Source organism: Carcharodon carcharias, chromosome 32, assembly GCF_017639515.1.
Source record: "Carcharodon carcharias isolate sCarCar2 chromosome 32, sCarCar2.pri, whole genome shotgun sequence".
Classification (NCBI taxonomy): domain Eukaryota; kingdom Metazoa; phylum Chordata; class Chondrichthyes; order Lamniformes; family Lamnidae; genus Carcharodon; species Carcharodon carcharias.
The window spans coordinates 22,629,961-22,656,238 of NC_054498.1; the positions used below are offsets into that span (position 1 = coordinate 22,629,961).

Genomic DNA, 26,278 nt, shown 5'->3' on the forward strand with positions numbered 1-26,278 from the left:
GAGTGTTTGGGCCCTTGGACGGTGAGGAGAGAGGAAGTGAAGGGGCAGGTGTTACATCTTTTGCGCGGGCATGGGGAGGTGCCATAATGTATTTCTCCCCTGCCCTCTTCCCCTTGCGATCAACTGCGCCTGTCTGCCCGGCCGTTCCATTCACCCTGGGTGAAGTTGCCACTGTGCTGGGGAAAACCGCTGGTTGGCCACCCGCTGCAGTGAGAGGGAGAGGGGGGAGGGAGAGGGGGGAGGGGGGGGCAGTGAGTGAGTGAGCTGCTGGTCGGCCACCCTCAGCAGCATTGCGAGCGGGGAGCCCGGTAAGTAGCGGCCCAGTGAGGCCCTTCACAACGTGGAGTTTGCGGGGCTTCGGGCACCGATGATCACCAGATGGTTAATTTACTTTCACTCGGTTAATCTGTGTTAGCCGCAGCTTCACTCAGTCGGACGTTAAAACGCTCCCGACGTTTGAAGCCACTGGCAGGAGAAGAGGCTCTTTCTGTTTTTTTTAACCATCATTATGAACCTTATTGTCCAGTAACTAAAGCTAAACCCGCTAAATTACTCTTACTTACTCTCATCCTGCCTCCCCCCCACCCCCTGTGTACACCCAGGGTGACCAAGCCGCCTGTATTTTAAGGGATTGTCGCTTATTTTGACTTCCCCCACCCCCCCCCACCCCACTTCCCAACTCCCCCACCCCCCCCACTTCCCAACTCCCCCACCCCCCCCACTTCCCAACTCCCCCCTCCCCTCACTCCCCCCCCCTCCCCCCCCCACTTCCCAACTCCCCCACCCCCCCCACTTCCCAACTCCCCCCTCCCCTCACTCCCCCCCCCCCCCTCCCCCCCCCACTTCCCAACTCCCCCACCCCCCCACTTCCCAACTCCCCCACCCCCCCCACTTCCCAACTCCCCCACCCCCCCCCACTTCCCAACTCCCCCCTCCCCTCACTCCTCCCCCCCCCCCCCCCCCCCCCCCCAGCTTCTTTACTGTACTGCAGACCATCTTCTTCAATCCCTCTCCCCTGTCTCCTCCACCCTTATCTCCAACAATAAGTGCGAAGAGCTCTTTGTCACCTTGAGGTCACCGGATTAGCTGCCTCTTCCCTGTCTTCCATTCGCTCACCAGGCCAAACTTCCTCTAAAGTTCCCTCCTGCCCTACCCCGAACTCGCATCTTTCTCTAGTTTCACTCCTATCTCCCTTTATGCTCTCTCTCTCTCTCTCGGCTCATCTTGTCCATGAGACCCACCCTCCTGTTCCCTTGATCCTGCTCCCAATAAATTGCTGACTACCCTAACCCTCTCTGGTCCCCGTGTTAGCCGTTATTGTTAATGGTTCTCTTCCAGGTCCTGCCCCTCTTTCAAATCTGCCATCGTCATCCCTCTTTAAAAAAAACTCTTCACCCCACTGCCCTTGCAAGCTACCGTCCCATCTCCAATTCCTGTACCCCTCCAGAGTCCTTCAATGGGTTTTTGCCTCCCAAATCTGTTTCCATCATTCTCTGAACTCCATGTTTGAATCCCTCCAATTAGGTTTCCAACCCTGGCACATAACTGAAACCATTCTTTATCAAACCCACAAATGAAATCTTATGTGACTGTGACTCCCTCCTTGACCTGACTGCGGCCTTTGACACAGTTGACCACCCCATCCTCCTGGAACGCCTTTCCACTGTTGTCTTCCAGCTGGTAATGTCATCCTATTCCCAGAGCAGGAATGCTCTCACCTGGTTCCATTCTTTGCTATCTAATCGTAGCCAGAGTGTCACTTGCAGTGTTTTCTCCTCCTGCTCCAGCACCGTTACCTCTGGTAACCTCCCCTCAGGATCTATCTTTGCCCCCCCGCCCCCCCACCACTTTTCTCATCTACATTTGGTCCCTTGGCGACATCATCTGCAAGCGTAGTTTTCACATGTACAGTGAGTACACGTGCTGTTTCAAGTCTTTTACTGTCACTAAATTATCAGACTGCTTATCTGACACCCAGCACTGGATGGGCAGAAATTTGCCCCGATTTGTTATTGAGAATCGAAATGCTCTCCCAATTCAGGCCTCTTGTGCATTCCCAATTTTAATTGCTCCACCATGATGTCACCATGCCTTAAGTTGCCTGGACCCTAGGCTCTTGAATTCCCTTCCTACACCTCTCTGCCTCTCTTTTCTCCTTTAAGACACCCCTTAAAACCTACCCCTTTGACCAAGCTTTGGGACATCTGCCCTAGTATCACCTTATGTGGCTCGCTGCCAGATTTTGCTTCATAAAGCTCCTGCAAGCTGCCTTGGGACATTGTATTATGTTAAAGCTGCTATATAAATATAAGTTATTGTTAGCATTGCCCACTGATGAAATGCACAGTATGTGTTGCACAGCAATTAAACTATCCTGATGGTTGACTCTCTGTCTAGCCCCTCTATCTTCCTCTGCTACAAATCTTTGTCCACCAATCCCTTAAAAGATGCGTTTGGAAGCATGGACTCTGTCTTTCCCATATGGGTGAAATCTTCATTCATTCCAGTTTGCACAGCCCCCTGTCGCCAGTTTCGGCTGTAACTGGTGGAGGTTTGGTGTGTGCTCTCTTGGCTTGTCTGTAGATGCTGCAAGAAGGCGAGAGAGCCAACTCGGGAGAAGCAGCATAAGAAGAAAATAAAGGATAAGTTTGGCTTATCTACTTGAGCTCAAAAAGGCAGCCTCCTAATTCATTTAACATTATTTTGTATTCATATAACAAGGTTACAAAGTGCCCATCACAGCCCATCATGCGCTTTTGAAGCATGGTCACTGTTGTCATGTAGGCAACACAGCAGCCAATTTATGCACAGCAAGCTCCCACAAACAGCACTGAGATAATGACCAGATTATCTGTTGGATTTAAGATTTATCTCTTTTTAGTGATGTTGGCTGAGGGATAAATATTGCCCAGGAGAACTCCCCTACTACCCTTTGAAATAGTGCCATGGGATTTCTTCTTGCAGGGATCATTATGGACGAATTAAGTCAGGCGTTGTCCACCAGCTTTGCAGTCTCTCAGGACCTGAACAGCATTGCTGCTCCCCACCCACGTCTCGCCCAGTACAAAATCAAATCCAACACACAGGAGCAGGCGGAGCGCAGGCGGAAACTTCTGGAAACCCAAAAATCGTAAGTCATTGGAATGAAGGAAAACAACGATGTCATTGCAAATTCTGGAAAGTAAGAGGTTCACTTGCCCAGCTGCATCGCCCCTTCTCACCAGCTCCCTGTACCCGTGACTATTGATCTGTCACAGTTGTTTAACGTCAGCTCAGCAAATAGAAAAGATGTGGATTACTGAGGGAGACAAAAACAACACGGGCTTGAACATTGAATAACCTGATGCACAAAACTGCAGCAGCTTATGTTGTGATAGTGAATGGTCCTCAACTCCACCCCGTCTCAACTCATCTGCTGCCGAAGCCCTCATCCATCCTAGACTCAACTATTCCATCACACCTGTGTAAACTGGAGGTCATCCAAAACTGCTGCATGTGTTCTAATTCACAGCAAGCCCCATTCCCCCATCAAACCTGTGCCCACTGACCTACATTGGCTCCTGGTCAAGCAATACTTTGATTTTAAAATTCTCATTCTTCTTTCTGATTCCTCACCCCTCCCAATAACTGTCATCTCATCCAGACCCACAACCCTCTGAGATATTTGCGCTCCTTTAATTCTGACCTCTTGACAATCCCCGATTTGAATTGTTTCAGCCTTGGTGGCCGTGTCTTCAGCTGCCTGGGCCCTAAGTTCTGGAATTCCTTCCCTAAAGCTTCACTTCTCATTCCTCCATTGCGATTCTTCTTAAACCCCAACTAAACCTTTGGTTGTGTGCCTGAATAACACCTTGTGTGGCTCGGTGTCAAATTTTGCTTTATATCGTTCCTGCGAGGTGCCTTGGGGCATTTTACTGTGTTAAAGGCGCTATATAATGTAAGTTGTTTGATAAATCAGTTTTTGCTGTTCCAAAGTGTGCTTCTACCAGTCATGTAACTTTAAAACTAAGAAAATGATGGGTCACAGTATCCGATTAATGAGACCTTCTACACCTTCTGTTTGTGCAGTTACATTGTGTGGTTGTTGCTGAACAAATTCTTGTTGCTGCTTTAGGTCATATTGACATCAGGAAAAGGAATGGGGAAATGATTTTGTATTCGGGGGTTGGGGTGGTTTCCTTATTGATTCAAAGACTTTCATTTATAACCAGACCATTCAAAATCACTTTAAAGCCAATGAAGTAGTTTTGAAGTGTAATCACTGTTGTAATGTAGGAAACACAGCAGCCAATTTGCACAAAGCAAGCTCCCACAAAACAGCAATAAGAAATATGGCCAGATTTTGTTTTTAGCTGTTGGTTGAAGGACAAATATTGGTCAGGAGGCAGAAGAGAACTTCCGTTTTTTTATAGTCCCATTGGATCTGTTATATCTACGTAAGAGGTCAGAAAGAAATGTTTAATATCTCATCCAAAAGACTGCACCTCTGACAGTGCAGCAACCCCCTCAGTTCTTGCTGTGGAGTGTCAGCCTTGATTTAGTGCTCTATATCCCGGAGTGAAGTTCTGACTCGGCAGCAAGAGTGCTACCCACTGAGCGACAGATGGGAAGGGCTGCAGAATGCACCCGTGGTGTCTCCTCTGTTCAGGCAGGGCAGTAGGATGGGGAGGCACTGCAATTGGACTCGATATCCCAGAATGGGGAGCGAAAGAGTGAACCAGAATTCCTGCTCCTTGTTACCACCCACTGCCCCATGGATGGGTGTGGATAGTGAGGGCAGAGTGGTTGGCAGCTGGATGTGTGCTTGGCTGTTGATTGCATGAGTTGAAACAGCAACCTCCCCTCAATGGATGAAGTTAGTGCACTATTCTATAATATGGCAATGACTCGATTATTCTTGCTTACCTGGTGTTTTGGCAGATATTAAGGGAGCAGTTGGAGTCAGATTCCAGTATTTCACTTTCTGCCTCTTTGGCTTGTGATATCATTTGGCAGCAGATTAGCTGATTTCTTGGTGACCTGCCTGAAACTCCCTCCCATTCCTCTGGATCAGGTGGCAGTATTCCCAGAACACCAATCGGAGTGAGCGGGGTTGTGGGCCAACATCGTTCAGCCCCAGCTGGAGTACTGTGCAGTTCTGGGCACCACACTTCAGGGAGGACGTAAAGGTTTCAGAGAGGGAACAGAAGAGAGTTACTGGAATAGTTCCAGGGATGAGGGAGTACAGTTATGTAGAGAGACTGGAGAAGCTGGGATTATTCTCCTACGAGCAGTGAAGACTAAGAGAAGATCTGATAGAGGTGCTCAAAATCATGAAGGGTTGAGTTAGAGTGAATGGAGAGAAACTGCATTAGTTTTAGGATTGATAACCAGAGGGCACAGATTTAAGGTAATTGGCATAAAAACCATAGACGACATGAGGAAACTTTTTTACACAATAAATGGTCAGGATCTAAAATGTAATGCCTGAGGGGGTAAGTTGGGCACAGATTTAACAATTGCCTTTAAAAGGGAACTGGGCAAATACTCAAAGGAGAAAAAAGTTGCAGGGAATTGGGAAAGAACGGGGAAGACTTGATGGGTAGAAATTCCTTTGTGCTGTACTGTTCTATGATATGTACTCGAACAGAAATGAGCCCTGACAGTCAGGTGTGCCTCAAGATCAAACAATGCTCTATTGATCTTGGCAGGAAAATTCCATGGAGTGCCAACCTTGAGGGAACTAGCTGGTCCAGGAGGTTAGGCACTGTCCTTTCACCTCCCAGCCCTGGGTTGAAATCCGGCCCATACTGATGGTGTGAGCATCACGTTGTCCACTACCTGTAAGAGCCCAATGTGAAATAATTCTCGGACATTTCAGTACAGTTCCTAACTAAGACACAGAGACCTACAGCACCTGTGATTCAACACAGGGTGAAGGTATGGGAAATGGGCAGAAATGTGACATTAGTGGGTGTTCTTTGGGGGTTGGGACTCGGGCACCTCGGGGTGGCAGCAACGAAGCTCTATTTTGCATCTGACTGTGCTTCACCTGACCTGACAGTCCTTGCTGCTCTTACTGGTTGCCTGCAATTCCTCACCACCTGATTAACATAAATAAACTGAATGGGAGTGGCTGGAAGAAAAGGGAGCCAGCCTTCCGAGCTGATGGGCAGAATGTCTGTTAACTGGTGTTGCGTTCACTATGCCGAGCACACTGGCTCAGGGATGGATTCAAATAGGCAGGCTCTCAATTGGTAATGGTAGCCACTTGCAGGGCTGATCCTAGCTAGGGGGAGGATGGCTATGGTCTTCATTAAGGGGCCAGTTTTACCTGAGCTATAGGTACAGGTGGCTTGATGGGCAGCTCTCAGTTGGCGGATCAGCTGTTCCAGGACCAGTTGATCTTGCCCTTGAGAGAAGGAAATTGTGATACTATTGGAGGGATGATTAACCTGTCCAACTGCATAATGGGCTGGGATTTTAAATCTCCCCGTACAGCAGACGATTGAATCCCCACAGGCACATGAACTGAAATATCACGATCAAAATGAGATTGTTTATTTAATTGATGAAACCTTGGCCCCTGTCCTGGTGAACAAACAGGATCTCTCAGAAATGCTGCAATTCATGCTTTAAATGTGATAACCTATTACTACTGATTGTAACTCAATTGGCCCCCGAGGACATGTCCCCATTAATGGTAGCGTCCTGCTGTTTTTCTCTGGTGGCACAGGTTTTATTTGGTGCTGCCTTCCATTTAAAAAAAAGCTTGCATTTATGCAGCGCCTTTCACAACCTTGAGATATCCCAAGGCACTTTACAACCAACGAAATGTGCTTGAAGCAGTCACTGTTGTAATGTAGGAAATGTGGTAGCCAAATTGTGCACAGCAAGAATCCAAAAATGGCTATGTGATAGAGAGCAGATAATGCTTCAGTCATTTTGTCATGTTTCTGTCAAGATAAAAGGCAGACTGATGCTTTTGGAGTATCTCCTTCAGCTGGACATTCTGTTGTTTTAAATGAAGCACTCAGAAGGTGCTGCACTGTCAGAGGTGTTGTCTCCTGGGTGAGACGTTAAACTGAGGCCCATCCTCTCTCTTAAGTGGACGTAAAAAATCCCACAGCATGACTTCAAAGAAGAAGTGGAGATTTCCTTGTTGTGCTGGCCAATATTTATTGACTTAAAATTATCTGGTCATTATCACGTTGCTGTTTGTGGGAGTTTGCTGTGTGCAAATTGGCTGCCCACGTTTCCTGCATTCCAACAGTGGCTTTTCTTCATAAGTAATTAATTGATTGTAGATTGTGAAGAGCTTTGTAATGTCCTGTAGTTGTGAAGGGCGCTATACAAATTCTCTATATTGCACTGTATTTAAGTATAGTGCTGTACCAACTTCAACTCTGCTTTGTCCTCTTGCATCAAAGGCAGCGATTGAATTACGTTAACCACGCAAGGCGCCTAGCTGAAGATGACTGGACAGGAGGCGAGGACAGTGAGGAGGAGTCGGAGGAACACGATGAAATGGAAGTTGAGGTGGCAAAGAAGAAGTTGCCCAAACGTTACGCAAACCAGGTCAGAAAATGCTCTGAGTTGTTCCCCAAGTGTGTTCACCAAGGAAAGGGTGGTGTTTCCGGTGAAGCCATAGAGATATGCATCAAGCTGCAGCAGTTGGATTGTTACATCATCTCTAGGCTAATATAGGAAAATTAGGCTGGGATCCCTGTCTTAATCCCTGTACATTGACCTGTACTGGGAATGTTTACATATAAGTGAGCAGAGGTTGTAATGACAGTTTTGGCAGGCTACTTACCTTAGTGGATCTGAAGAATGGCCAATGCTAGTGCCCCTTGAGCTAAAACCAAGTCCGACTCTTAAGGAAATTCAAGAAGGAAAATTGGAGATGGGAATGAGAGTTCCCCTCCATCAGCATCGGTCTCCTTCAGCTCTTTGCATAGGCCCAGTGCACGGGATAATAAACTGGAAGCATCTGAAACCAGTGCAAGAGCTCAGAGACCCACATTGATTATGTCCCTGTGCGTTAAATAGTGTGATGGGGAAGTCCAGAGCAAGGATGGGCTATTCACAGAAAGAATAACAGAACTTTGGAACTCTGACCCCCCCACCCCAAAAGGCTGTAGGTGCTGGGCTGCATTTCCTATATTACAACAGTGACTACATTTCGAAAGTATTTCATTGGCTGTAACGCACTTTGGGCTGTCCTGAGGTTGTGGCTAAGACTTTCTAACTGCAGCATCTTGCAGTTTTCTGATCAACTGTTTGTGGTGTACTGTACATGGCAGCCAATTTGTGCAAAGCAAGATTCCACAGATGGCAGTGTGGTAGTGACCAGAAGTTTCAGTGATGCTGGATAGCTTCTGTCAGGAGGAAAGACAGATTTTTCAACAAGGCTGCTCATCGCCACGTCATGAATGCTTTTTGTTTGAGAGCAGCCCCACAGCTCATTGTGAATTGCCCTCCTCTGAATAAGTGATCATTTAATTATCATCAGTATCTGGGGATCTGTCAGAATTGGTAGGTGTAACAAGATGCTACGATAATACAATTTATAGGATGCACAAAATGTGCTCTTAATTCATTAAATCACATAATAATCTATATAAAATGCAGCACAGTTTGCTGTTGGTACAACCACTTGTTTAATATTTCTGTGAATGATGAGGCTATACTGTACTGGTAATTTGATTTGATTTTTAGTTCTACTTTTTCCCAATATCTCAAAAGGACAATTTTTTTATATGTATGAGAATGTTCGTGGGTCTTGTCACTGCTTGATAGGTGTTCAGATCTGATTTTTGTTGTTGTTGCTGTTTCTGTGGATTGAAGTGTTTTGTTCCAACCTGTTCAATCTTTCCTAATAGTAATAACCTCTCGGTTTTACTATCATTCTTGTGAATCTTTCTTGTACGTTCCCCAGTGCCTCTGTATATTTATTAACTTAAAATTATCTGGTCATTACCACATTGCTATTTGTGGGAGGCCATGTTATTTATTATATGAAGACCAGAACTGTAGACGGACTGGCCCAGCCTTAACATACAAACAAACATATGAATTGGGACCAGGAGTAGGCCATTCGACCACTCGAGCCTGCTCCGCCATTCTATAAAATCATGGTTGACCTGATCGTGGCCTCAACTTCACATTCCCACCTAACCTCCGTTAACTGGAGTATTATGTCCAATTCTGGGCACCACACTTGAGGAAAGGTGTAAAGGCATTGGAGGGGGGTGCAGAAAGGATTTGCAGGAATGATTTCAGGGATATGGGACTTCAGTTACTTGGCTGGATTGGAGAGCCTGGGTTGTTCTCCTGAGGGAAGTGAAGGTTGAGAGGAGGTTTGATAGAGGTGATTTAATGATTTAAAAGTACATTTTGTATATCCTATTTTGTACTATAGTAGCATCTTATTACAGTGACCAATTCTGACAGATCCCCAGATACTGACGATAATGATGGTTCAAAATCAGGGGTATGAGCAGTGTAAATAGAGAGAACCTGTTCCCATTGGCGAACCAGGATTGGGAACCAGAGAACACCGACTTAAGGTGATTGACAAAAGAAGCAAAGACAAGAGGAAAAAATTATTTGCGCAGCCGGTGGTCAGGACCTGGAAAGAACTGCCTGAGTGTGTGGTGGAAGCAGAGTCAACTGAGGCTTTCAAAAGAGTGTTGGATAATTATCTGAAAGAAAAAAATACATTTACAGGACTAAAGAGAAAAGTGGGAGCGTGGGACAAGCTGAGCTGATCTTGCAGCGAGCCAGCATGGACACAAAGGGTCGAATGGCCTCCTCCTGTGCTGTAACCATTTACATGCCTGAAACCATAAATGGCATTTTGGTTTGCTTACTTCTGCTTCCCTGCTGCAGGTGGCAGTGTAGTCCCATTTGAATAGTACAACCTCTGCCCAATGCACTCTGCACCATTTCTATAATACAAAACTAATTTAGAAGGACTGAAAAGGTGCCGCACAGGAGGCTGCTCAGTAAGATAGCCCATGGTGTTAGAGGCAAGGTACTAGCATGGATAGAAGATTGGCTGTCTGGCAGGAGGCAGAGAGTGGGGATAAGGGGGTCCTTCTCAGGATGGCAGCTGGTGACTAGTGGAGTTCCGCAGGGGTCAGTGTTGGGACCACAACTTTTCACTTTATCCATTAATGATCTAGATGAAGGAACTGAGGGCATCCTGGCTAAGTTTGCAGATGATACAAAGATAGGTGGAGGGACAGGTAGTATTGAGGAGGCGGGGAGGCTGCAGAAGGATTTGGACAGGTTAGGAGAATGGGCAAAGAAGTGGCAGATGGAATACAACGTGGGGAAGTGTGAGGTCATGCACTTTGGTAGGAAGAATAGAGGCATGGACTATTTTCTAAATGGGGAGAGAATTCAGAAATCTGGAATGCAAAGGGACTTGGGAGTCCTAGTCCAGGATTCTCTTAAGGTTAACTTGCAGGTTGAGTTGGTAGTTAGGAAGGCAAATGCAATGTTATTTCGAGAGGACTAGAATATAAAAGCAGAGACGTGCTGCTGAGGCTTTATAAGGCTCCGGTCAGACCACATTTAGAATATTGTGAGCAATTTTGAGCCCCGTATCTCAGGAAGGATGTGCTGACCCTGGAGAGGGTCCAAAGGAGGTTCACGAGAACGATCCCAGGAATGAAAGGCTTAACATATGAGGAATGTTTGAGGACTCCGGGTCTATACTCGATGGAGTTTAGAAGGATGAGGGGAGATCTGACTAAACTTACAGAATACTGAAAGGCCTGAATAAAGTGGATGTGGGGAAGATGTTTCCATTAGTAGGAGAGACTAGGACCCGAGGGCACAGCCTCAGAGAAAAAGGAAAGACCTTTTAGAACAGAGATGAGGAGAAACTTCTTTAGCCAGAGAGTGGTGAATCTATGGAATTCATTGCCACAGAAGGCTGTGGAGGCCAGGTCATTGAGTGTATTTAAGACTGAGATCGATAGGTTCTTGATTGGTAAGGGGATCAAAGGTTATTGGGAGAAGGCAGGAGAATGGGGTTGAGAAACTTATCAGCCATGATTGAATGGCGGAGCAGACTGGATGGGCTGAATGGCCTAATTTCTGCTCCTATGTCTTATGAAAAGAGGGACAGAATGCATCATAGAGTGGGATGTTCATTCACTTGTGCAGTTCACCACCTCATACTCATGTCCTAGAACTAGGAAATTATTTTCAAATGTCAGTTAAATTAACAGCTTCTCCCTCTTGATTTTGAGGGGAAAGGGCTTAAATTTTCATAGCACCTTTCATATTCTCAAAGCTTTGTGGTGCTGGGCTCAATATGAATATTCTAATAGAGAGTGGAGCCCTGTAGGAGAAGGAAGATGGTATCTGAGGTGCTTTCTGACTGTGAAAAGGGTAGAGGAACCAAAAGTCTGAAAAACTTTGAGCATAAACAGCTGAAAAGGTTATTGGACATGTGCAGCTATGATGCCTGTAAGATTAACAGGAAAACCTGTTGGGCGTGTTGCTCGGTATGGAATCTTTTGTCCTAAACAGATGGTTGACTCATCCACATTTGCTCAAGAGTCCCACCATAAATGAATTCCGTGACCAGGGTTTGCTCAGCATTATTTAAGATGTGACATTACAGCAGCATAAAAGTAATTGGTGGAAGCAGAGGAATATCACATGGGTATGTATCACAGACTCTCTCCAGCTAGTTTGGTCAGAGGCTGACTGTCCAGTCTTCCCACTAGGTGTCGCTTTGAGCAAAGTTTTCTGATCTGAAAACCTGCTTCCAGCCTATATCAAGTAGACCACCAGGAAGTAAATAAAATTAACGGTACAGATACGTAGTATATTCCATCTGCTCCAGTGCAGAATAAAGTACATGTAGATTGTATTTTTAAATGTGGTGTGTTTGGACACTGTTTTCCACACTTAAACCCCCCCCATTATTATGTGCATACAGTAAATTGATTTCAGGTGAACTAGTCTCTGTAAATAGTGATTTTCCCAAAAGTGTTTGCATTATATCATGTAATCTCTCTAAGACGCAGCACATGTATTTTTTCTTTTGCATGTTGCTGCTGTCAGAAATGGACGATTGGTTGACTGTGCCCTTGTGCAAACCATTTGAAGTAGCCTCAAGTGTCTGCAGGGGGGGGTTGTGTCACAAACCACATTTGTCCCCCTCCAAGTGTTGGCGTTCACTATAGCCCCAGGATCGACTCTCAGTCCAGTCCAACCTTTGGATAATGTGTTATACCAAGACCCTGTTTGCCCTTTCAGCTGGATGTAAAAGATCCCATGGCACAATTTTAAAGAAGAGAAGGGGACTTCTTCCCATTGCCCTGGTCAATAGTTATCCCTCAACCAACATACTTTTAAAACAAAAGGATCAGTATTACATTGCTGTTTGTGGGAGTTTGCTATGTGCAAATTGGCTGCTTTGCTTCCTACACTACACTTCAAAAATAAAGCACCTTGGGATGTTCTGAGTCAAGATTTGCAGCTTCATCAAAGTAATTGAAGCCACTGGGGCAAAGAGGCAGCTGTCCTCCAGTGCTGATATCACCTTGGAGGAAGAGACTCAAAACGGCATCGCTCGAAGAGTCAAAGGAGATCGGGCATTTAATTGTCATTTCAGCTGTGTGTTCAGACTCTTACTTTTACAGAGCCATTGTACAGTTAATGATACATTCAAAACGTCACTTGTTTAACACGTTTAGAGTTATATTCACGTACATAGTTTAGGAAATCCTTACCCATCTTTAGTACATGTGTGTTTGCAGTGGGCGTGATGACGTATTGCAGGGCGGTCAGAGGCAGTTTGTTCACTGCTGAAATTAGTCAGGTTTGGAAAGGGGCCCAGCAGTTGGTTGCATTGGCAGAGGCCTGTGCTATCTTCAGTTTGCCAGCGGGTGGACTGCTGCACTGAGAGAGTAGCTTGCAATGAATAGGTCTTTCCCAAGAATAAACCCTGGCTTAGAATATGCAGCACTTGATGAATTGGCAAGTTGCCCTTGTGCGGTTTTGGTATATGTGCTGCTGGAGCAATTACAAGAACATTTTAATAATACTTAAAAATGTGTTATGTTCTTCCCAGTGAGTGAAATTGGGAGAGAACATTAATTGGAAAATAGCTAATCTAATCTTTTTACTTTAAGGTGCCTGCAAGGCCAGCATTTATTGCCCATTCCCAATTGCTCTTGAGCAGGGTGAGCCTCTGCAGACCATGTAGTGAAGCTATACCCATTGTACTGTTAGGGAGGGAGTTCCAGAATTTCCACCCAGTGCCAACAAAGGAACGATGATATACTGTCATTCCAAATCAGGATGTCTTGGAGTTGGTTGTGTTTCCCTGCACCAGCTGCCCTTGTTCATCTGAGCAGAGGTCACAGAATTGGGTGTTGTGGTCGAAGAATATGAATGGATACACAAAGTTATCGCCATGTTCTGTGTGTTGCCTGGCTGCTTGAACTGTCGCTCCAGAATACCTGCTCAAATATGCCCAAAATCATAAATACTATTGCTTCAAAATCGTAAATGCCACAACACCTGCACGGCCACTTAAACACACAGATAGTTAACAATGTTTGTTGCTACATATGCAATGCTGTGCAGGAGGGACAAGCGTAGCCTTTTCTGTAAATCTGGCAGCATTTGGGAATGTGGAAGATGTTGAAACACAAAAGAAAAACATTGCCCGTAAATGATCTGAAAGAGGAAGGTCACCAGTTGAACCTTTTCCTGCTCAGTGTTCCAGCATTTTGCACAGACTACAGTAAATCGTCACAGTGCAGGGAAGGAGAAATCAACCGCCTGCTCCTAATAGACAGATTTTTGGTGTCTCAGAGTCTTAAGGGGAGCGGTTGAGAGAATTGAGGCAAAAGATCATCTATAATCTTATTCAATGGCGGAGCTAGCTCAAGGGACTGTATGGTCTGCTCCTGCTTCTTATGTTCTTATGTGTCATTGAGACTATATAACTCTTTGTTCATAGACTAGTGGATTATAGACTTTCATTGCTCTTGTATGGGATGTCTGTGCCATTTGCAACTGGTAACAGATTCGATCTGAATCTCGATGCATACATCAGAGAGTGTCGCTGAGCATGGAGGGAGCACTCTCACTTCAAGCTCTTATGTACTGTTTAGTCATTGTCATCCCTATCTGAAACTAGTTGCTGAATGGTGCACAGGAGTGATTCCTCGGCGGGAGAGTCACTAGTGGTGATTGGCTTGAACTGAAAAAAATAAATTTATTTTGAAATTTAGTTGGCGAAATAAAGGATGTAAAGGGTTCCATGGAGAAGGGTTGGAGAAATTCTCACCGTTGTGCCATTTTTCTCTCTGCACAGACCTAACCTCCACTTCTGATTGAGATTGGGAATTTGGCAGATGGGAAATTCTGGGTGCAAATTTATCCCAGATTCATTTTTTTTTGATAAAGGAAAGAACATGTAACCTTCCAGAATGCCCCAAAGTGCTTTACAACCAATGAATTACCTTTTGAAGTGGAATTACAGCCAATTTTCACACAGAATGGTCCCATAATCAGCATTGTGATAATGACCAGATAATCTGTTTTTGTGATGATGATTGAGGGGTAAATATTGGCCAGGGCACCATGGAGAACTCCACTGCTCTTCTTCAAAGTAGTGCCATGAGCCCTTTAACCCGCATCTGAGAGGGCAGTCAGGGCCTCGGTTTAGCATTTTATCTGGAGGACAGCAACTCTTACACTGTGCTGCACTGAATTGTCAGCCTAGATTTTGTGCTTGGGTCTCCAGAATGGGCTCTCAATCAACGCCCTTCAGATTCTGAAGTGAGAGTGCTACCAAGTGAACCATCACAGACACACTGAAGAATAAAATTGAGATTCCTCGGTGGGAGAGTCACTTGTGGTGATTGGCTTGAACCGAAAAAATAAGTTTGCTTTGTAATTTTGTTGGTGATATAAAGGGTGCAAAGGGTTCCACGGAGGAAGCCTGAAGATAAAATATTTCCAGAAGTAATTTTTAACATCTTGATATAATCATTTTTGCGACGACTCTATTTCCAGACAGTGAATTTATGAAGAGTCGTACTGGAGCCAGTTTTTACTCAGTCTTACGTTTATTTATGGAGCTAAACGTTACAACCACACCACAGTTTCTATAAGTGTCTCTTTATATATATTTAAGTGAAACCCCAAGTAATGCCCACCACCTTCATACAGTTAAACATAATTAATACACAACTGATGTTTTCCAGAGATGAGTATAGATATAGAATTCTGATCACAGAATTGATTTTCTCCTGGAACAAATCCTCATGAGCTCTTAATTAAAAACAGAAAATGCTGCAAACACTCAACAGGTCAGGCAGCATATGTGGAGAGAGAAACAATGTTAATGTTTAGGTACATGACCTTTAATCAGAACTCTTGGACTCTTACTCACTACCCATTCCTGAAGTTTTGATTCTTGTGAAAAGTTTCTCAGTCCACTGAATTGCTTAGCTTGAAGCTTTGTTCTCAATCGAGCCAAGTCAAAGTAATTCACTCAGCACCTTCTCTTTGTCATTGTGTGTTTTTTCCAGCCTATAAGAAACATTCAAAGGGCACATTAAAACATCTTCTGTGGGACATTTAAACAACAAGGTGTAACATATGGTATTTTATAAACCCTCCTCCACCTGACAAAGAAGCTGCCTGTAATTGGCTGTGCCTGTTCCTGTCTTGCAGTTGATGCTCTCTGAATGGCTGGTGGATGTACCTGGTGACCTGGTTGAAGAGTGGTTGCTGGTGGTCTGTCCTGTCGGCAAGCGGACTCTTATTGTAGCTTCCAGAGTAAGTGCTGAACTCCCAAAATCCTCCCTCCCCTGTGGGATTGATCAAGCCTTGTTGCCACCCATAGACACACATTCTCGCAGCACGCTGCCTTTATCAGTAGCATTGCATTATCTGTGGTACTTATAATTGCACCAAAACACTGGTGTGAAAGTGTATAAGTGACGGGCAGGTGGAATTCACTCTAAGCTTCATTGTTTGAGCAGCTTCACTGGCACTTATAGTAAGATTGGAAAGAGTTTTGGGGTCAGAAAGGGGAAAACGGAAGCCTGTAGAAAAAGGTATGCTGGCCTAAGACATGGCACACAAAGGATAGGCCAGCTGGAGAGAGATGATAGCTTTAAACAATTTTGGAAAGGGGGAGCTGTAATTACTATAAAAATGCAGGAACTACCGAGGCACATAAGTTAAAGTACAAGAGTGGTTCACAAGAACTAATTTAAAATTTGATACATACGAGAATATGTTTTTGTGAAGAAGTTAAAACTTAACGTATTACACTCTAAAAACCTAGAAACTGTTTAGTCACTAGGGACAGCGTTGACATATCTCCATCCTGTCCTTTGTCAGACCCTCTTTAATAGAAATCAGATAATGGGTTCTTGTTGCCTTGTCCTCTGGGTCTGGAGGGTGTGAAAGAATCCTGTGGGATAAAGGGGGGGAAGTAGGAAATTGAGGGGGGCTGAGAACACTTGCAAAAACAAAGATGGGGGGAAAAAACAGATTCTGGGATATTTCCAGCCTTTGAACTAGATTTGGTCCTTTAATCAGAAGGAGGGACCCAAGTTGAGTCACCCAGTGCTGCTGTTGCAGCATTAAGACAAGGCTGACAGTATTGGCTGAAGCCTGGTATCAGCTCCCAGTGGCAGCTTGATGAGTGGTAACTAGGGATTGGAGAGAGGGGTAAATATAAGGCATAACACAAAAGATTGAGGAGGTGAAAAATGGGGACCAAGAGCTGCAAGTTGGGTTGACCTGCTAATGGTTTCTATTGGATCTCCTTCGGCCAGGGCAGCACAGCAGCATACACACGAAGTGGCTTCTGCGTGAACAGGTTTCCATCGCTTCTCCCTGGTGGAAATCGGCATAACTCTGCGACAGGCAAAGGTAAGCACACTTTAATCGTATATAATTTTAAGTAAGCTTGCTCAAGTTAAGCAGAAAGATTCACCCACAAACTGGTTCCAGGCCCAAGAGGGTCAAAATCGAGTCCAGAGTGAGATTTACAGCCCCTCGTGCCTACACTGGTTCTGTGAAAGAGCTACATGCACTTAGACCCCCTTCCTCCCGCCCTTTCCCAATACATTTCAAATTTTGGTTTTTTTTGGCACAGTATCACAGAATTGTTACAGCACAGGGGGAAACCATTCAGCCCATTGTATCTGCGCCACTTCTCTGTAAGAGAACGTTACCTAGTGGCACTCCCCCGCCTTCCCCCTGTAGCCCTGCACATTTTTCCTTCTCCAATAACGATCCAATTCCATCTTTTAACGCCTCCGTGGAACCCGGCTCCACCGCACACTCAGGCAGTACATTCCTGATCCTAACCACTTGCTGGGTGACGAAGTTATTCCTCATGTCTCCATTGCTTCTTTTGCCAATTAACTTAAATCTGTGCCATTTTTTTTAACAAATGTTCAACCGCCTCCCTGTTTTAAAGATGTTTTATGAACCCTGTTTCCCCTCCAGTTTTTTGGTTGGGAATTCTGTCCTAGCAAGCACTGCATTGAAAATTATTCTTTTAACCTTCCCCTTCACTCTTTTGCTGATGATTTCATATCAGCAACAACTACCTGACCAGTGAAAATAGCTTTTTCCCATTTATTTTTATCAAAATACCTCCAAATTTTGAATATAGTCCCCACCTCATATTGTAGGCACTTTTGGTGTTGGTGAGACTTTCCCACTATGTGCAGTAGGTGGTAAAACCATAATGTAACCAACATATTTTTAAAATTAGGCAATCTCCACTTAGGAACTGCCTCTCCAATTTGTTAGCAGCATTTGTATCAGAATCTCAGAACTGATATGTGATCGTGGTTTAACAAGGTGCAAACAGCTGATTGAAACTGTAGCTTGAAATCCTGACTGCCTGAAATCAGCAGAGCTCTGTTAATCGATAGGTACTTATTGAACAGTAAGTACTTATTGAACAGTAAGTACTTATTGAACAGCTTGAAGTAATAGAAAAATGGTGCCTTTGTGATTGACTGGTATAGCGGTGGAACGTAGGATATAGATGCTGTTCACCGTCAACAGTTTATGATGGAGACAGTACCTCGATCTAATCAGTGCCTATTCTTGCTTTCAGCAAGGGTTGAGAATACTGACTGGAGGAAGAACCATGGCTGAAATGTTATTTAAGTTTTGTATGTTCTTTCACGCCAGTGGACATTGAGGCTAATCCCAGTGTCTGCCCTAACACAGCATGGACCTGGAACCGAGCCTCAGACCTTTGTCCGCCTGCCTCAATGTTGCATTATCCTCTATCCACTGAGCTACCTGGCTGTGTCAGTTTATACAGGGGGGACTAAAAAAGCATTTGCCTAACAAGTCATGGTCAACCGGTGTTGGGGTTGTGCAGGGGCTGGGTGGATCTGTTACTGAGACTGTTGGTGTTTAGGAGCTGGCTTAGCTTCAGCAGTTAAAATGAACCATTAATGCAGGGTGTATTACTAAAGGAGTGCTGCACTGTCGGAGGTGCCGTCTTCCAGATAAGATGTTAACCGGAGGCCCTGCCTGTCCCCTCAGGTAGGTGTAATGATCCCATGGTACCATTTAGACAAAGGGCAGGGAAGTTTTGGTAGAACGAATGAGGAGAAACAATATAAAAAAAATAGGGTAAAATTCTAAAGCGGGTGTAGGAACAGAGAGGTGGTCGTATGTTCACAAGTCATTGAAGGTGGCAGGGCAGCTTGGGAAAGCAGTTCAAAACTCATACGGGATTCCGGGCTTTATAAATGAGGCATAGAGTGCAAAAGTTATAATGAACCTTTTATAAGTCTCTGGTTTGGCCTCAATGGGAGTATTTTGTCCAATTCTTGGACACCTCACTTCAGGCAGGATGTAAAAGATTTAGAAAAGGTGCAGAAAAGATTTGTGAGAAGGATTCCATGATGAGGACTACAGATTGGAGGAACCTGTGGCCCTGTTGGAGGAGAGACGGTTGGGAGAAGATTTGATAGAGGTATTCAAAATCATAGGGGGTTGAGAAAGAGTGAAACTGTTGCCATTGGCGGAAAGATTGAAACTGGAGGATGCCAATTTGAAGATGATTGGCAAGTGCACCAAAGGTGACATGAGGAAAAGACCTTTTTACACATGTAGTGAGTGGTTACAATCTGGAATGCACTGCCTGAGAGCTCAGTGGAAACCGATTCAATCACAGGTTTTGAAAGGAAATTGGATAAGCCTCTGAAGGGGAAACAATTGCGAGGGTAGAAGGAAAGGACAGTGAGTCTAACTAGCCTGGCTTGAGGGGGCCGGCAGGGCCTCCGGTTAATGTCTTATCTGAAAGATGGCACCTCCGACAGTGTAGCACTCCTCTAGTAATACACCCTGCATTAATGGTTCCTTTTAACTGCTAAAGCTAAGCCAGTTCCTAGCCCTTGCATAAAGCCAGCATGGGCTCGACAGGCTGAATGGACTCCTTCAGTAACCATTCTATGTTTCTATTCTCCCCAATCTCCTGGTCCTTATTTAACCCTCAGCCAACATTACTAAAAAGAAAATGATCTGATCACAATCTCCTTACTGTTTGAGGGAGCTTGCTGTGCTCAAATTGGCTCCTAATGTTTCCCCTGCTCCCCAGCTGTTAACTGTATGTAATGCTTGTTTAATGATATGCAGGTGATGTGCATTAACTAGGGACTCACTCGTGCTGCTATAAAGAGGAACAGACAAACTATGGGAGTTGGGCTAGGAGGAGCATGTGATGTATATGTCTGTGAATGAGTACTTATAAAAGTCTGAAAAGATTGGCTCTAGTTCTATCCTTCAGTCCTTAACTTTATGGATTATAACAACAGTGACTGCAGTTCAAAAGAACTTCAGCTTTAAATCACTTAGAACGACCAGAGGTTGTGATGTAAGTTCTCTTCTTTTCCTTTGTGGACCAGATCCTTTAACATTTCATTCCTTTGCACTGTCTGAGTCAGTAACTGCTCTCACTCAGTTGCCCATAGAAGACTAGGAACCCTTCAATCAAATGTTGTATCTATTAATTCAGGGACATGAACTCACAGGAGACTTGATGGTTCGTTTTCATTAGCCTGAGCCCCCCTGGATGCGACGTCATTGATTTGAGAGGCTTGTAATTGAGCTTTGGGGAGAATATCTTTCTGGATTCTATTATCCTAATTATTGCTGACTCTTGGACCTCCCTTCTCCAGATTACACCATATTGGACTGTATCTACAGCGAAGTGAACAGGACATACTATGTCTTAGATGTGATGTGTTGGAGGGGTCACCCAGTCTATGATTGTCAGGTCTGTATGATGATAGTGAAATTAAAGACGCTCTTTCTCTTATGTGTGCTCTTACTTGCGTACAACATGGGAGATGCCCTGAAGATGTTTTGTCTATTTAACAAGCTCCTTACAAAATACAAGTCTTGAATAGGCTAAAATTTAAAACAAAATCAGCTCTGTTTTCAAATGTGTGTGGACTTTGATATTAAATGTCAGCTTGGCCCAGTTGATAGTGAGCCCCATGTCCGAGTGGCTCCAAGCTCCAGTACAGATCTGAGTACTTAGAGCAGACTCACGGTGCAGTATTGAAGGAATTGGAGGGACCGTTAAACCTGCTCAAACAATACAAGGGATCCCATGACAGTAATGGAAGAGGAGTGGGGGAGTTCTTGTAGTGTCCTGTCTGACACCTATCCCTCAAAATCACTAAGAAAGGGTCATCTGGTCATGTGTATGACCTTAGTGTTTGGGAACGTTGACTTGTACCAATTGGATGCCATATTGCCTACAAAGTAAAGGAATCCACTTCAAAATGTAATTAACTTTGAAGTGCTTTGGAATGTCCTGAGGGCATGATGAGGTCCTGCACTAATGAAGATCCGTTAATGGGTTTGTAAATGAAAGTTAGTAAATAATGTTTTTAATTTCCATTTTAAAAAATAGACAGAATTCAGATTCTTCTGGCTTCAGTCAAAATTGCAAGAGGAAGGTGAGAAGCTGGCTGAGATCGCATCCCGGAATCCGGTGAGTGTTTCTTCTTTCTTTGTGACAATGTTTGCAGACACCAGTCTGAGCTGACGGTTTATTTACCTTCGTATGGAGATCACCGACTGGACTAAGTGAGTTATTTTCAGGCACAGTATGACACAGTGGCTCTGGGTCTCAATCAGGCCTGTTAGACTGGGTTCAAAGTCTCGTCTCCATAAAAGAAGGTTGGATAGACTGCACCATGGGAATCCACCACGTTAGACTGCCCATAATCTTGGCCCTAACTTGAAATTTTCCACTTGAGGAACAAGGGCAAGAAATGACAGTGAAATGTCATTTTAATGAGGTGAAGGTTTGTTTGGAGTTGAGATACAGAGGAAAGAACGTTCAAGCCCCATGGCATACTGCATCTCAAATGAAACTGTTCCCATTCCCTCCCACTGACATCCTTGACTTGATGAGCAGAGAATAACTTTTTCTTTAGCCAAGTCACCCAAAAGCCAAAAAAGGTCCAAATTAAATCCATAAATAGATATAATCTCAAAAGAGCTGAAATAGAGAGGAAGGAATTATCCTCAGCTGTCCAGAGCTTTGCTCAGCCCCCATCTGGAGTACAGTGTTTAGCATTGTGCAGGTTCATTAGAGTGATACCCAGACTTAAAAGAATAAACTTGGGGAGGTATAGAAAGTTGATTTGATCTAATTGAGATATTTAAAAAGTTGGAAATTTATTTTTTTTGTGGTTTTTGTGGCTGGAACCTATGTAGCAAATTGTTGAAGCCAGCTGTCTTACCCAAGTACAGAAACAAATTACTGCTGACGCTGGAAATCTTAAAATAAAAGTAGGTGCTCAATAGCTCATGCAGCTTCTGTGGAGAGAGAAACAAAGTTAACATTTCAGGTCGACAGTCTTTCATCAGAACTGGAAGAACGGTTTTCTGTTTTTATTTCAGTTCTACCCAAGTGGTTTCCTGCTGTATCATTTTTCACTCAGGCAGTAAGGTGGTTGGCTTGGGAGTGGGAATATCACTTCCGTGAGGTGCATGTTTGCTTCGTGTATTTGGAGTTCAGGTGCATTATGTCAATGAGTTCGGAAACCCACTGTCCCACCCCAAATGTCAACGGACCTCCTGTTTGAACAAGGGCATCAAAATAGGCGAGACTTTGCTCTGCCTTGTCCATACAGCTGTTCAGAACATTCACCATACTGGAAAAGTAAACAAGGAGACATGTAAACAGGGAACACAATTCGATTTGAAGGGAAAAACAAACTGGGCAGTACTTTAACCCCATCCTGGACCTTTCTGATACAACTGAGAGAGCAAGGCATGAAGGATAGAACAACGGAACCTAGGCTTACAGAAGTTTCAAGCTTTTAGTTAAGAGATACGCCTTGCATATTGTGCGTATCCAACCAACAGCCCCTCTTTTAGCTGCCCTCTCTATATGAGCACAGGAGAGACCCCTTCTCCCCCCCCGACCCCAAATTAATATCCACCACCTGAATACTATTCACAAACAGCTACCCTCCAAACGCAAGAGTAAGAAAGACAAGATTAAGATGGGTACATGCAAAGAAAAGGAAACAAAATGGGAGGAGCAGAGATTACGGCCTAAAATTGCTGAATTTAACATTGAATCCAGAAGACTGGTAATGGGCCAGCCTGATCTTTCAGGTGGATGAAGTGAATAGTTGATGCATTTAAGGGGAGGCTAGGTAAGCAATGAGGGAGAAGGGAATAAAGGGTTATGCTAGTAGTGTTAGCTGGGGAAAGAAGACAAGAGGCTTGAGTGGGACATAAACGCTAGCATGGATTGTTTAGGCTGATTGGCCTGTTTCAGTGTTGTATATTCTATGTGTCACAAAACAAACCAAGCTCCGTACAGTCATTTTTAACATTTTTTTTGGCTTGCAAGTTGGCAATACATTTGGTTTGTCGCTACTGTTGAAAAGTGCAAAAGTTAATCTCTTTCTTCTCTCTACAGTTTAAGTTCGTGGGCATGTCACATTTGCCATGTACACCAGAAGCCATTTGTCAGACTTTGGCTGCAAATTATCCATTTGAGGTAATGAAAAGTGTTTGAAGGAAGTTACAGTGAACTGTGTATCTACTTGTTTCATTCTTTCCCCAATTCTATTTTTTATATACTCGTTTTCGTCTCCCGAAGACAGCAGCTTGTACTCTTCACTCAACATGTTTCCATGCTGCCGCTAACCCATTTATTTTATTCTAAAGCCAAACCAACGTCAGAATAAGAGTGATTGGAGAGTCCCAGCTTGTGACCCCAAACGAATCTAGTTAACATTTTGGGAGAGAAAAATTTCAAAGTTAAAAATGAAACTTCAGGAACTGTTGTGTCTCAAGCCTCCACTTTCTGGATGCAAGAGCCATTCGTTCCTGTTTAGAGTCTTTTTCTTTATTCATTAACGGGATGTGGGCTTTGCTGGCTGGGCCAGCATTTACTGCCCATCCCTAGTTGCCCTTGAGAAGGTGGTGGTGAGCTGCCTTCTTGAACCGCTGCAGTCCATGTGGTGTAGGTACACCCACAGTGCTGTTAGGGAGGGAGTTCCAGGATTTTGACCCAGTGACAGTGAAGGAACGGCGATATGTTTCCAAGTCAGGGTAGTGTGTGGCTTGGAGTGGAACTTGCAGGAGGTGGTGGTGTTCCCATGTAGCTGTTGCCCTTGTCCTTTTGGATGATAGAGGTCGGGGGGGTTTGGAAGGTGCTGTCAAAGCAGCCTTGATGAGTTACTGTAGCTCAGTGGGTAGTACGCTGCTCTCTTGAGTCAGAAACTTGTGGGTTCAAGCCCCACTCCAAAATTCTTGAGCACAAAATCTAGGCAGTGCAGTCCTGAAGTGTGCTGCACTGTCGGAGCTGCTGTCTTTCAGATGAGATGTTAAACTGAGGCCAGTCTGTCCCCTCAGGTGGATGTAAAAGATCCCATGGCACCATTGAAGAGATGCTGGGGAATTACCTCCAATATTATGACCAATATATCTCCATCAACCAACTGCACTGAAACCGATAATCTGGTCATAATCACATTGCTGTTCTTGGGAGCTTGCTATGTGCAAATTGGCTGCAGTGTTCCTTATGTTATAACAAAACTGGACTTCAAAAGTACTTAATAAGTACTTAAAGTATTTACAAAGCTGTAAACAGTTTTGAGATGTCCTAAGTTTGCTCTATAAATACAATTCTGTCTTTTCTCAGTCTTTCCTTCTTGCTCCCTCTCTCTCTTTCACCCCCCATGTCCAGCCCCAGTCCCCCCCCCTCTATTTCCTGTTTGTAAGATATTAATTTAAGTGTAAAACTTGTGTGTAAGGGATGAATGCTTTAAGAAACTGAGGTCCCACATTAAGTTGGGTCCCATTCCTCTCCCGAATCAGCGTTTGACCTGAACTGTGCCTTGCAGGTGGATGGGTTGCTGTTCTACCACAAACAGACACACTACACCCCAGGGAGCACACCGCTGGTTGGCTGGCTGAAGCCGTACATGGTGGCCGACATCCTGCAGCTAGCTGTCCCCGCCTGCCCTCTGTCCGTGAAGCCTGAGTACGCCAACTCGCAAATGCAGCAAATCATTGAGCTGAAAAAGGCCAAGGCCGGGGAGGACGGCACCAGCCCAGGCAAGAAGGGGACCTGCGGATCGGGGCGGTACGAACTGGAGCATCTCTCCACTCCCAAAAAGGCTGAATCCCTACCTGCTAAAATGGAATGTACGAGCAAAGTAGAAAGCTGAGCACCCTGGCTGTGTGGACAGTAACCAGAATGGCAATTCCCCTGCCAAAAACCTTGGAAGGCTCCCAATTATTTATTTCACAAATAAAAAAGTTACATTTGAGGTTTCTACACGGCAGGCTGTGACTGAAGGAGAATTATTGAGAGGGGAGTAGTTTGGGGGCTAGCTGTGCCTTTTCTCGTTCCACAGCTTGGCTGCACAATGATTCAGAGCGTGCACATGAAGTACCTCGAGCCTCCGCTGCGGCTGTTGCTGCTTTTGAACCACCCCTGCACCAGGCTGGAGGGTTCATCTCTCAAAGAGGGGAACTGGAATAATACTTGGCGAGGAACATCCCCATAGTCATGGTGCACAGGGGAGGTCTGCTGCCCGGGAACTTGAGGATGTCAAGTGTGTTTTAGTATTTGGTTCCATTTTGTGCTGAGATGTACAAGCACCTTAAATTCTGAGTTAGCTTTTGTCTTCACATGGCAGGTTAGGAATTGGCAGGCAGTGTTTGTTTTTATTAATCCAGTATGTGGGGACACTAATAAATCTGCTAGTTGGGTTGGAAACACGAGCAGAGGTTCACTCATATGCGTCCCAATGGGTGAACCATGCAGAGCCTGAGAGGTTAGCCCTTCCGAACCCACTTGAAGATGTGCTTCCTCTGAATCCACTCACACTGACAAATCTTTGGTTGCCTGCCAGACATTTGCAAACGCATTGAAACTATAAACAGCTGCCGATCGACATTAAACTTAACTGCAATCCCTCTGATGATGTATACGGTGCACTTCTCCCTGTGTACTCTCAGGGTCATAGGAAGAATCGAGATGAGACATCATTTCACTCTTGGAGAAACACTGTCACTTTCAAGAGAGAAATGTGTTTCGAATGGATTGCTGAATTTATGAGATCTGATGTCTCCCCTTGAACAACCATCTTTGAAATATCTCTGTAGAAATGTGAGACTTTGGTTGGGAATCCTGTGTTATTTTGTGCTTGTTATATCCCAAGTTGTTGTTTCTGAAGGTTGATTTATAGCTTTGCTGTTCAGCCACTGCGCTGGGGATGATTGATTGTGCTGTCTACACGTCTAAAGACCTGCTTTTTAATAAATCAGAAATGTCTCATTGTAATACCACGTGAATCACAATGTATGGGCATCTATATCCCTCACTGATGTAAATCCAGCTGCAAAATGAGCCTTGTGAACCAAATCCGTCTCCCTTGTCTTCTAACTGGGGGGAGGAGGGGATCTCCCAGGGTCTCTGCAAGTGGCGCCCTCCACAACAGCTTGGATTGACATTTCCTCTTATAACCAGAACAGTATTCCCATGAGCAGTGATAGCGCAGCAAAGTAACAAAGCGTGGAGGAAGACTGAAGGAGCTGAATGAAAGCACACACTTGAGCTGACCTAATCCACAGAGCACGCACTCAGGGCAGAATTTAATACTCACCCCCGCTGAGGCAAGTTTGGTTGGGTTGGGGGTTGCCGTTTGGAGAGTCCTCTACCTTCCCGCTTCTGCCCTGATTAAGTCTGGGGTGAGCAGGCTCATGTACG

General features: G+C 44.7%; 1 protein-coding gene across 1 annotated transcript; it reads left to right on the forward strand.

Annotated features, from left to right (window-relative positions):
* The first annotated feature begins 280 nt into the window (after window positions 1-280).
* On the forward strand, window positions 281-25,852 carry snupn (snurportin 1). Its single transcript, XM_041178162.1, has 9 exons — window positions 281-308; window positions 2,965-3,130; window positions 7,410-7,557; window positions 15,703-15,807; window positions 16,818-16,914; window positions 20,199-20,296; window positions 20,942-21,022; window positions 22,973-23,053; window positions 24,405-25,852. The coding sequence occupies exons 2-9, from the start codon at window positions 2,973-2,975 to the stop codon at window positions 24,729-24,731; spliced, it is 1,095 nt and encodes a 364-aa protein (XP_041034096.1). The 5' UTR covers window positions 281-308; window positions 2,965-2,972; the 3' UTR covers window positions 24,732-25,852.
* The last annotated feature ends 426 nt before the right edge of the window (window positions 25,853-26,278 follow it).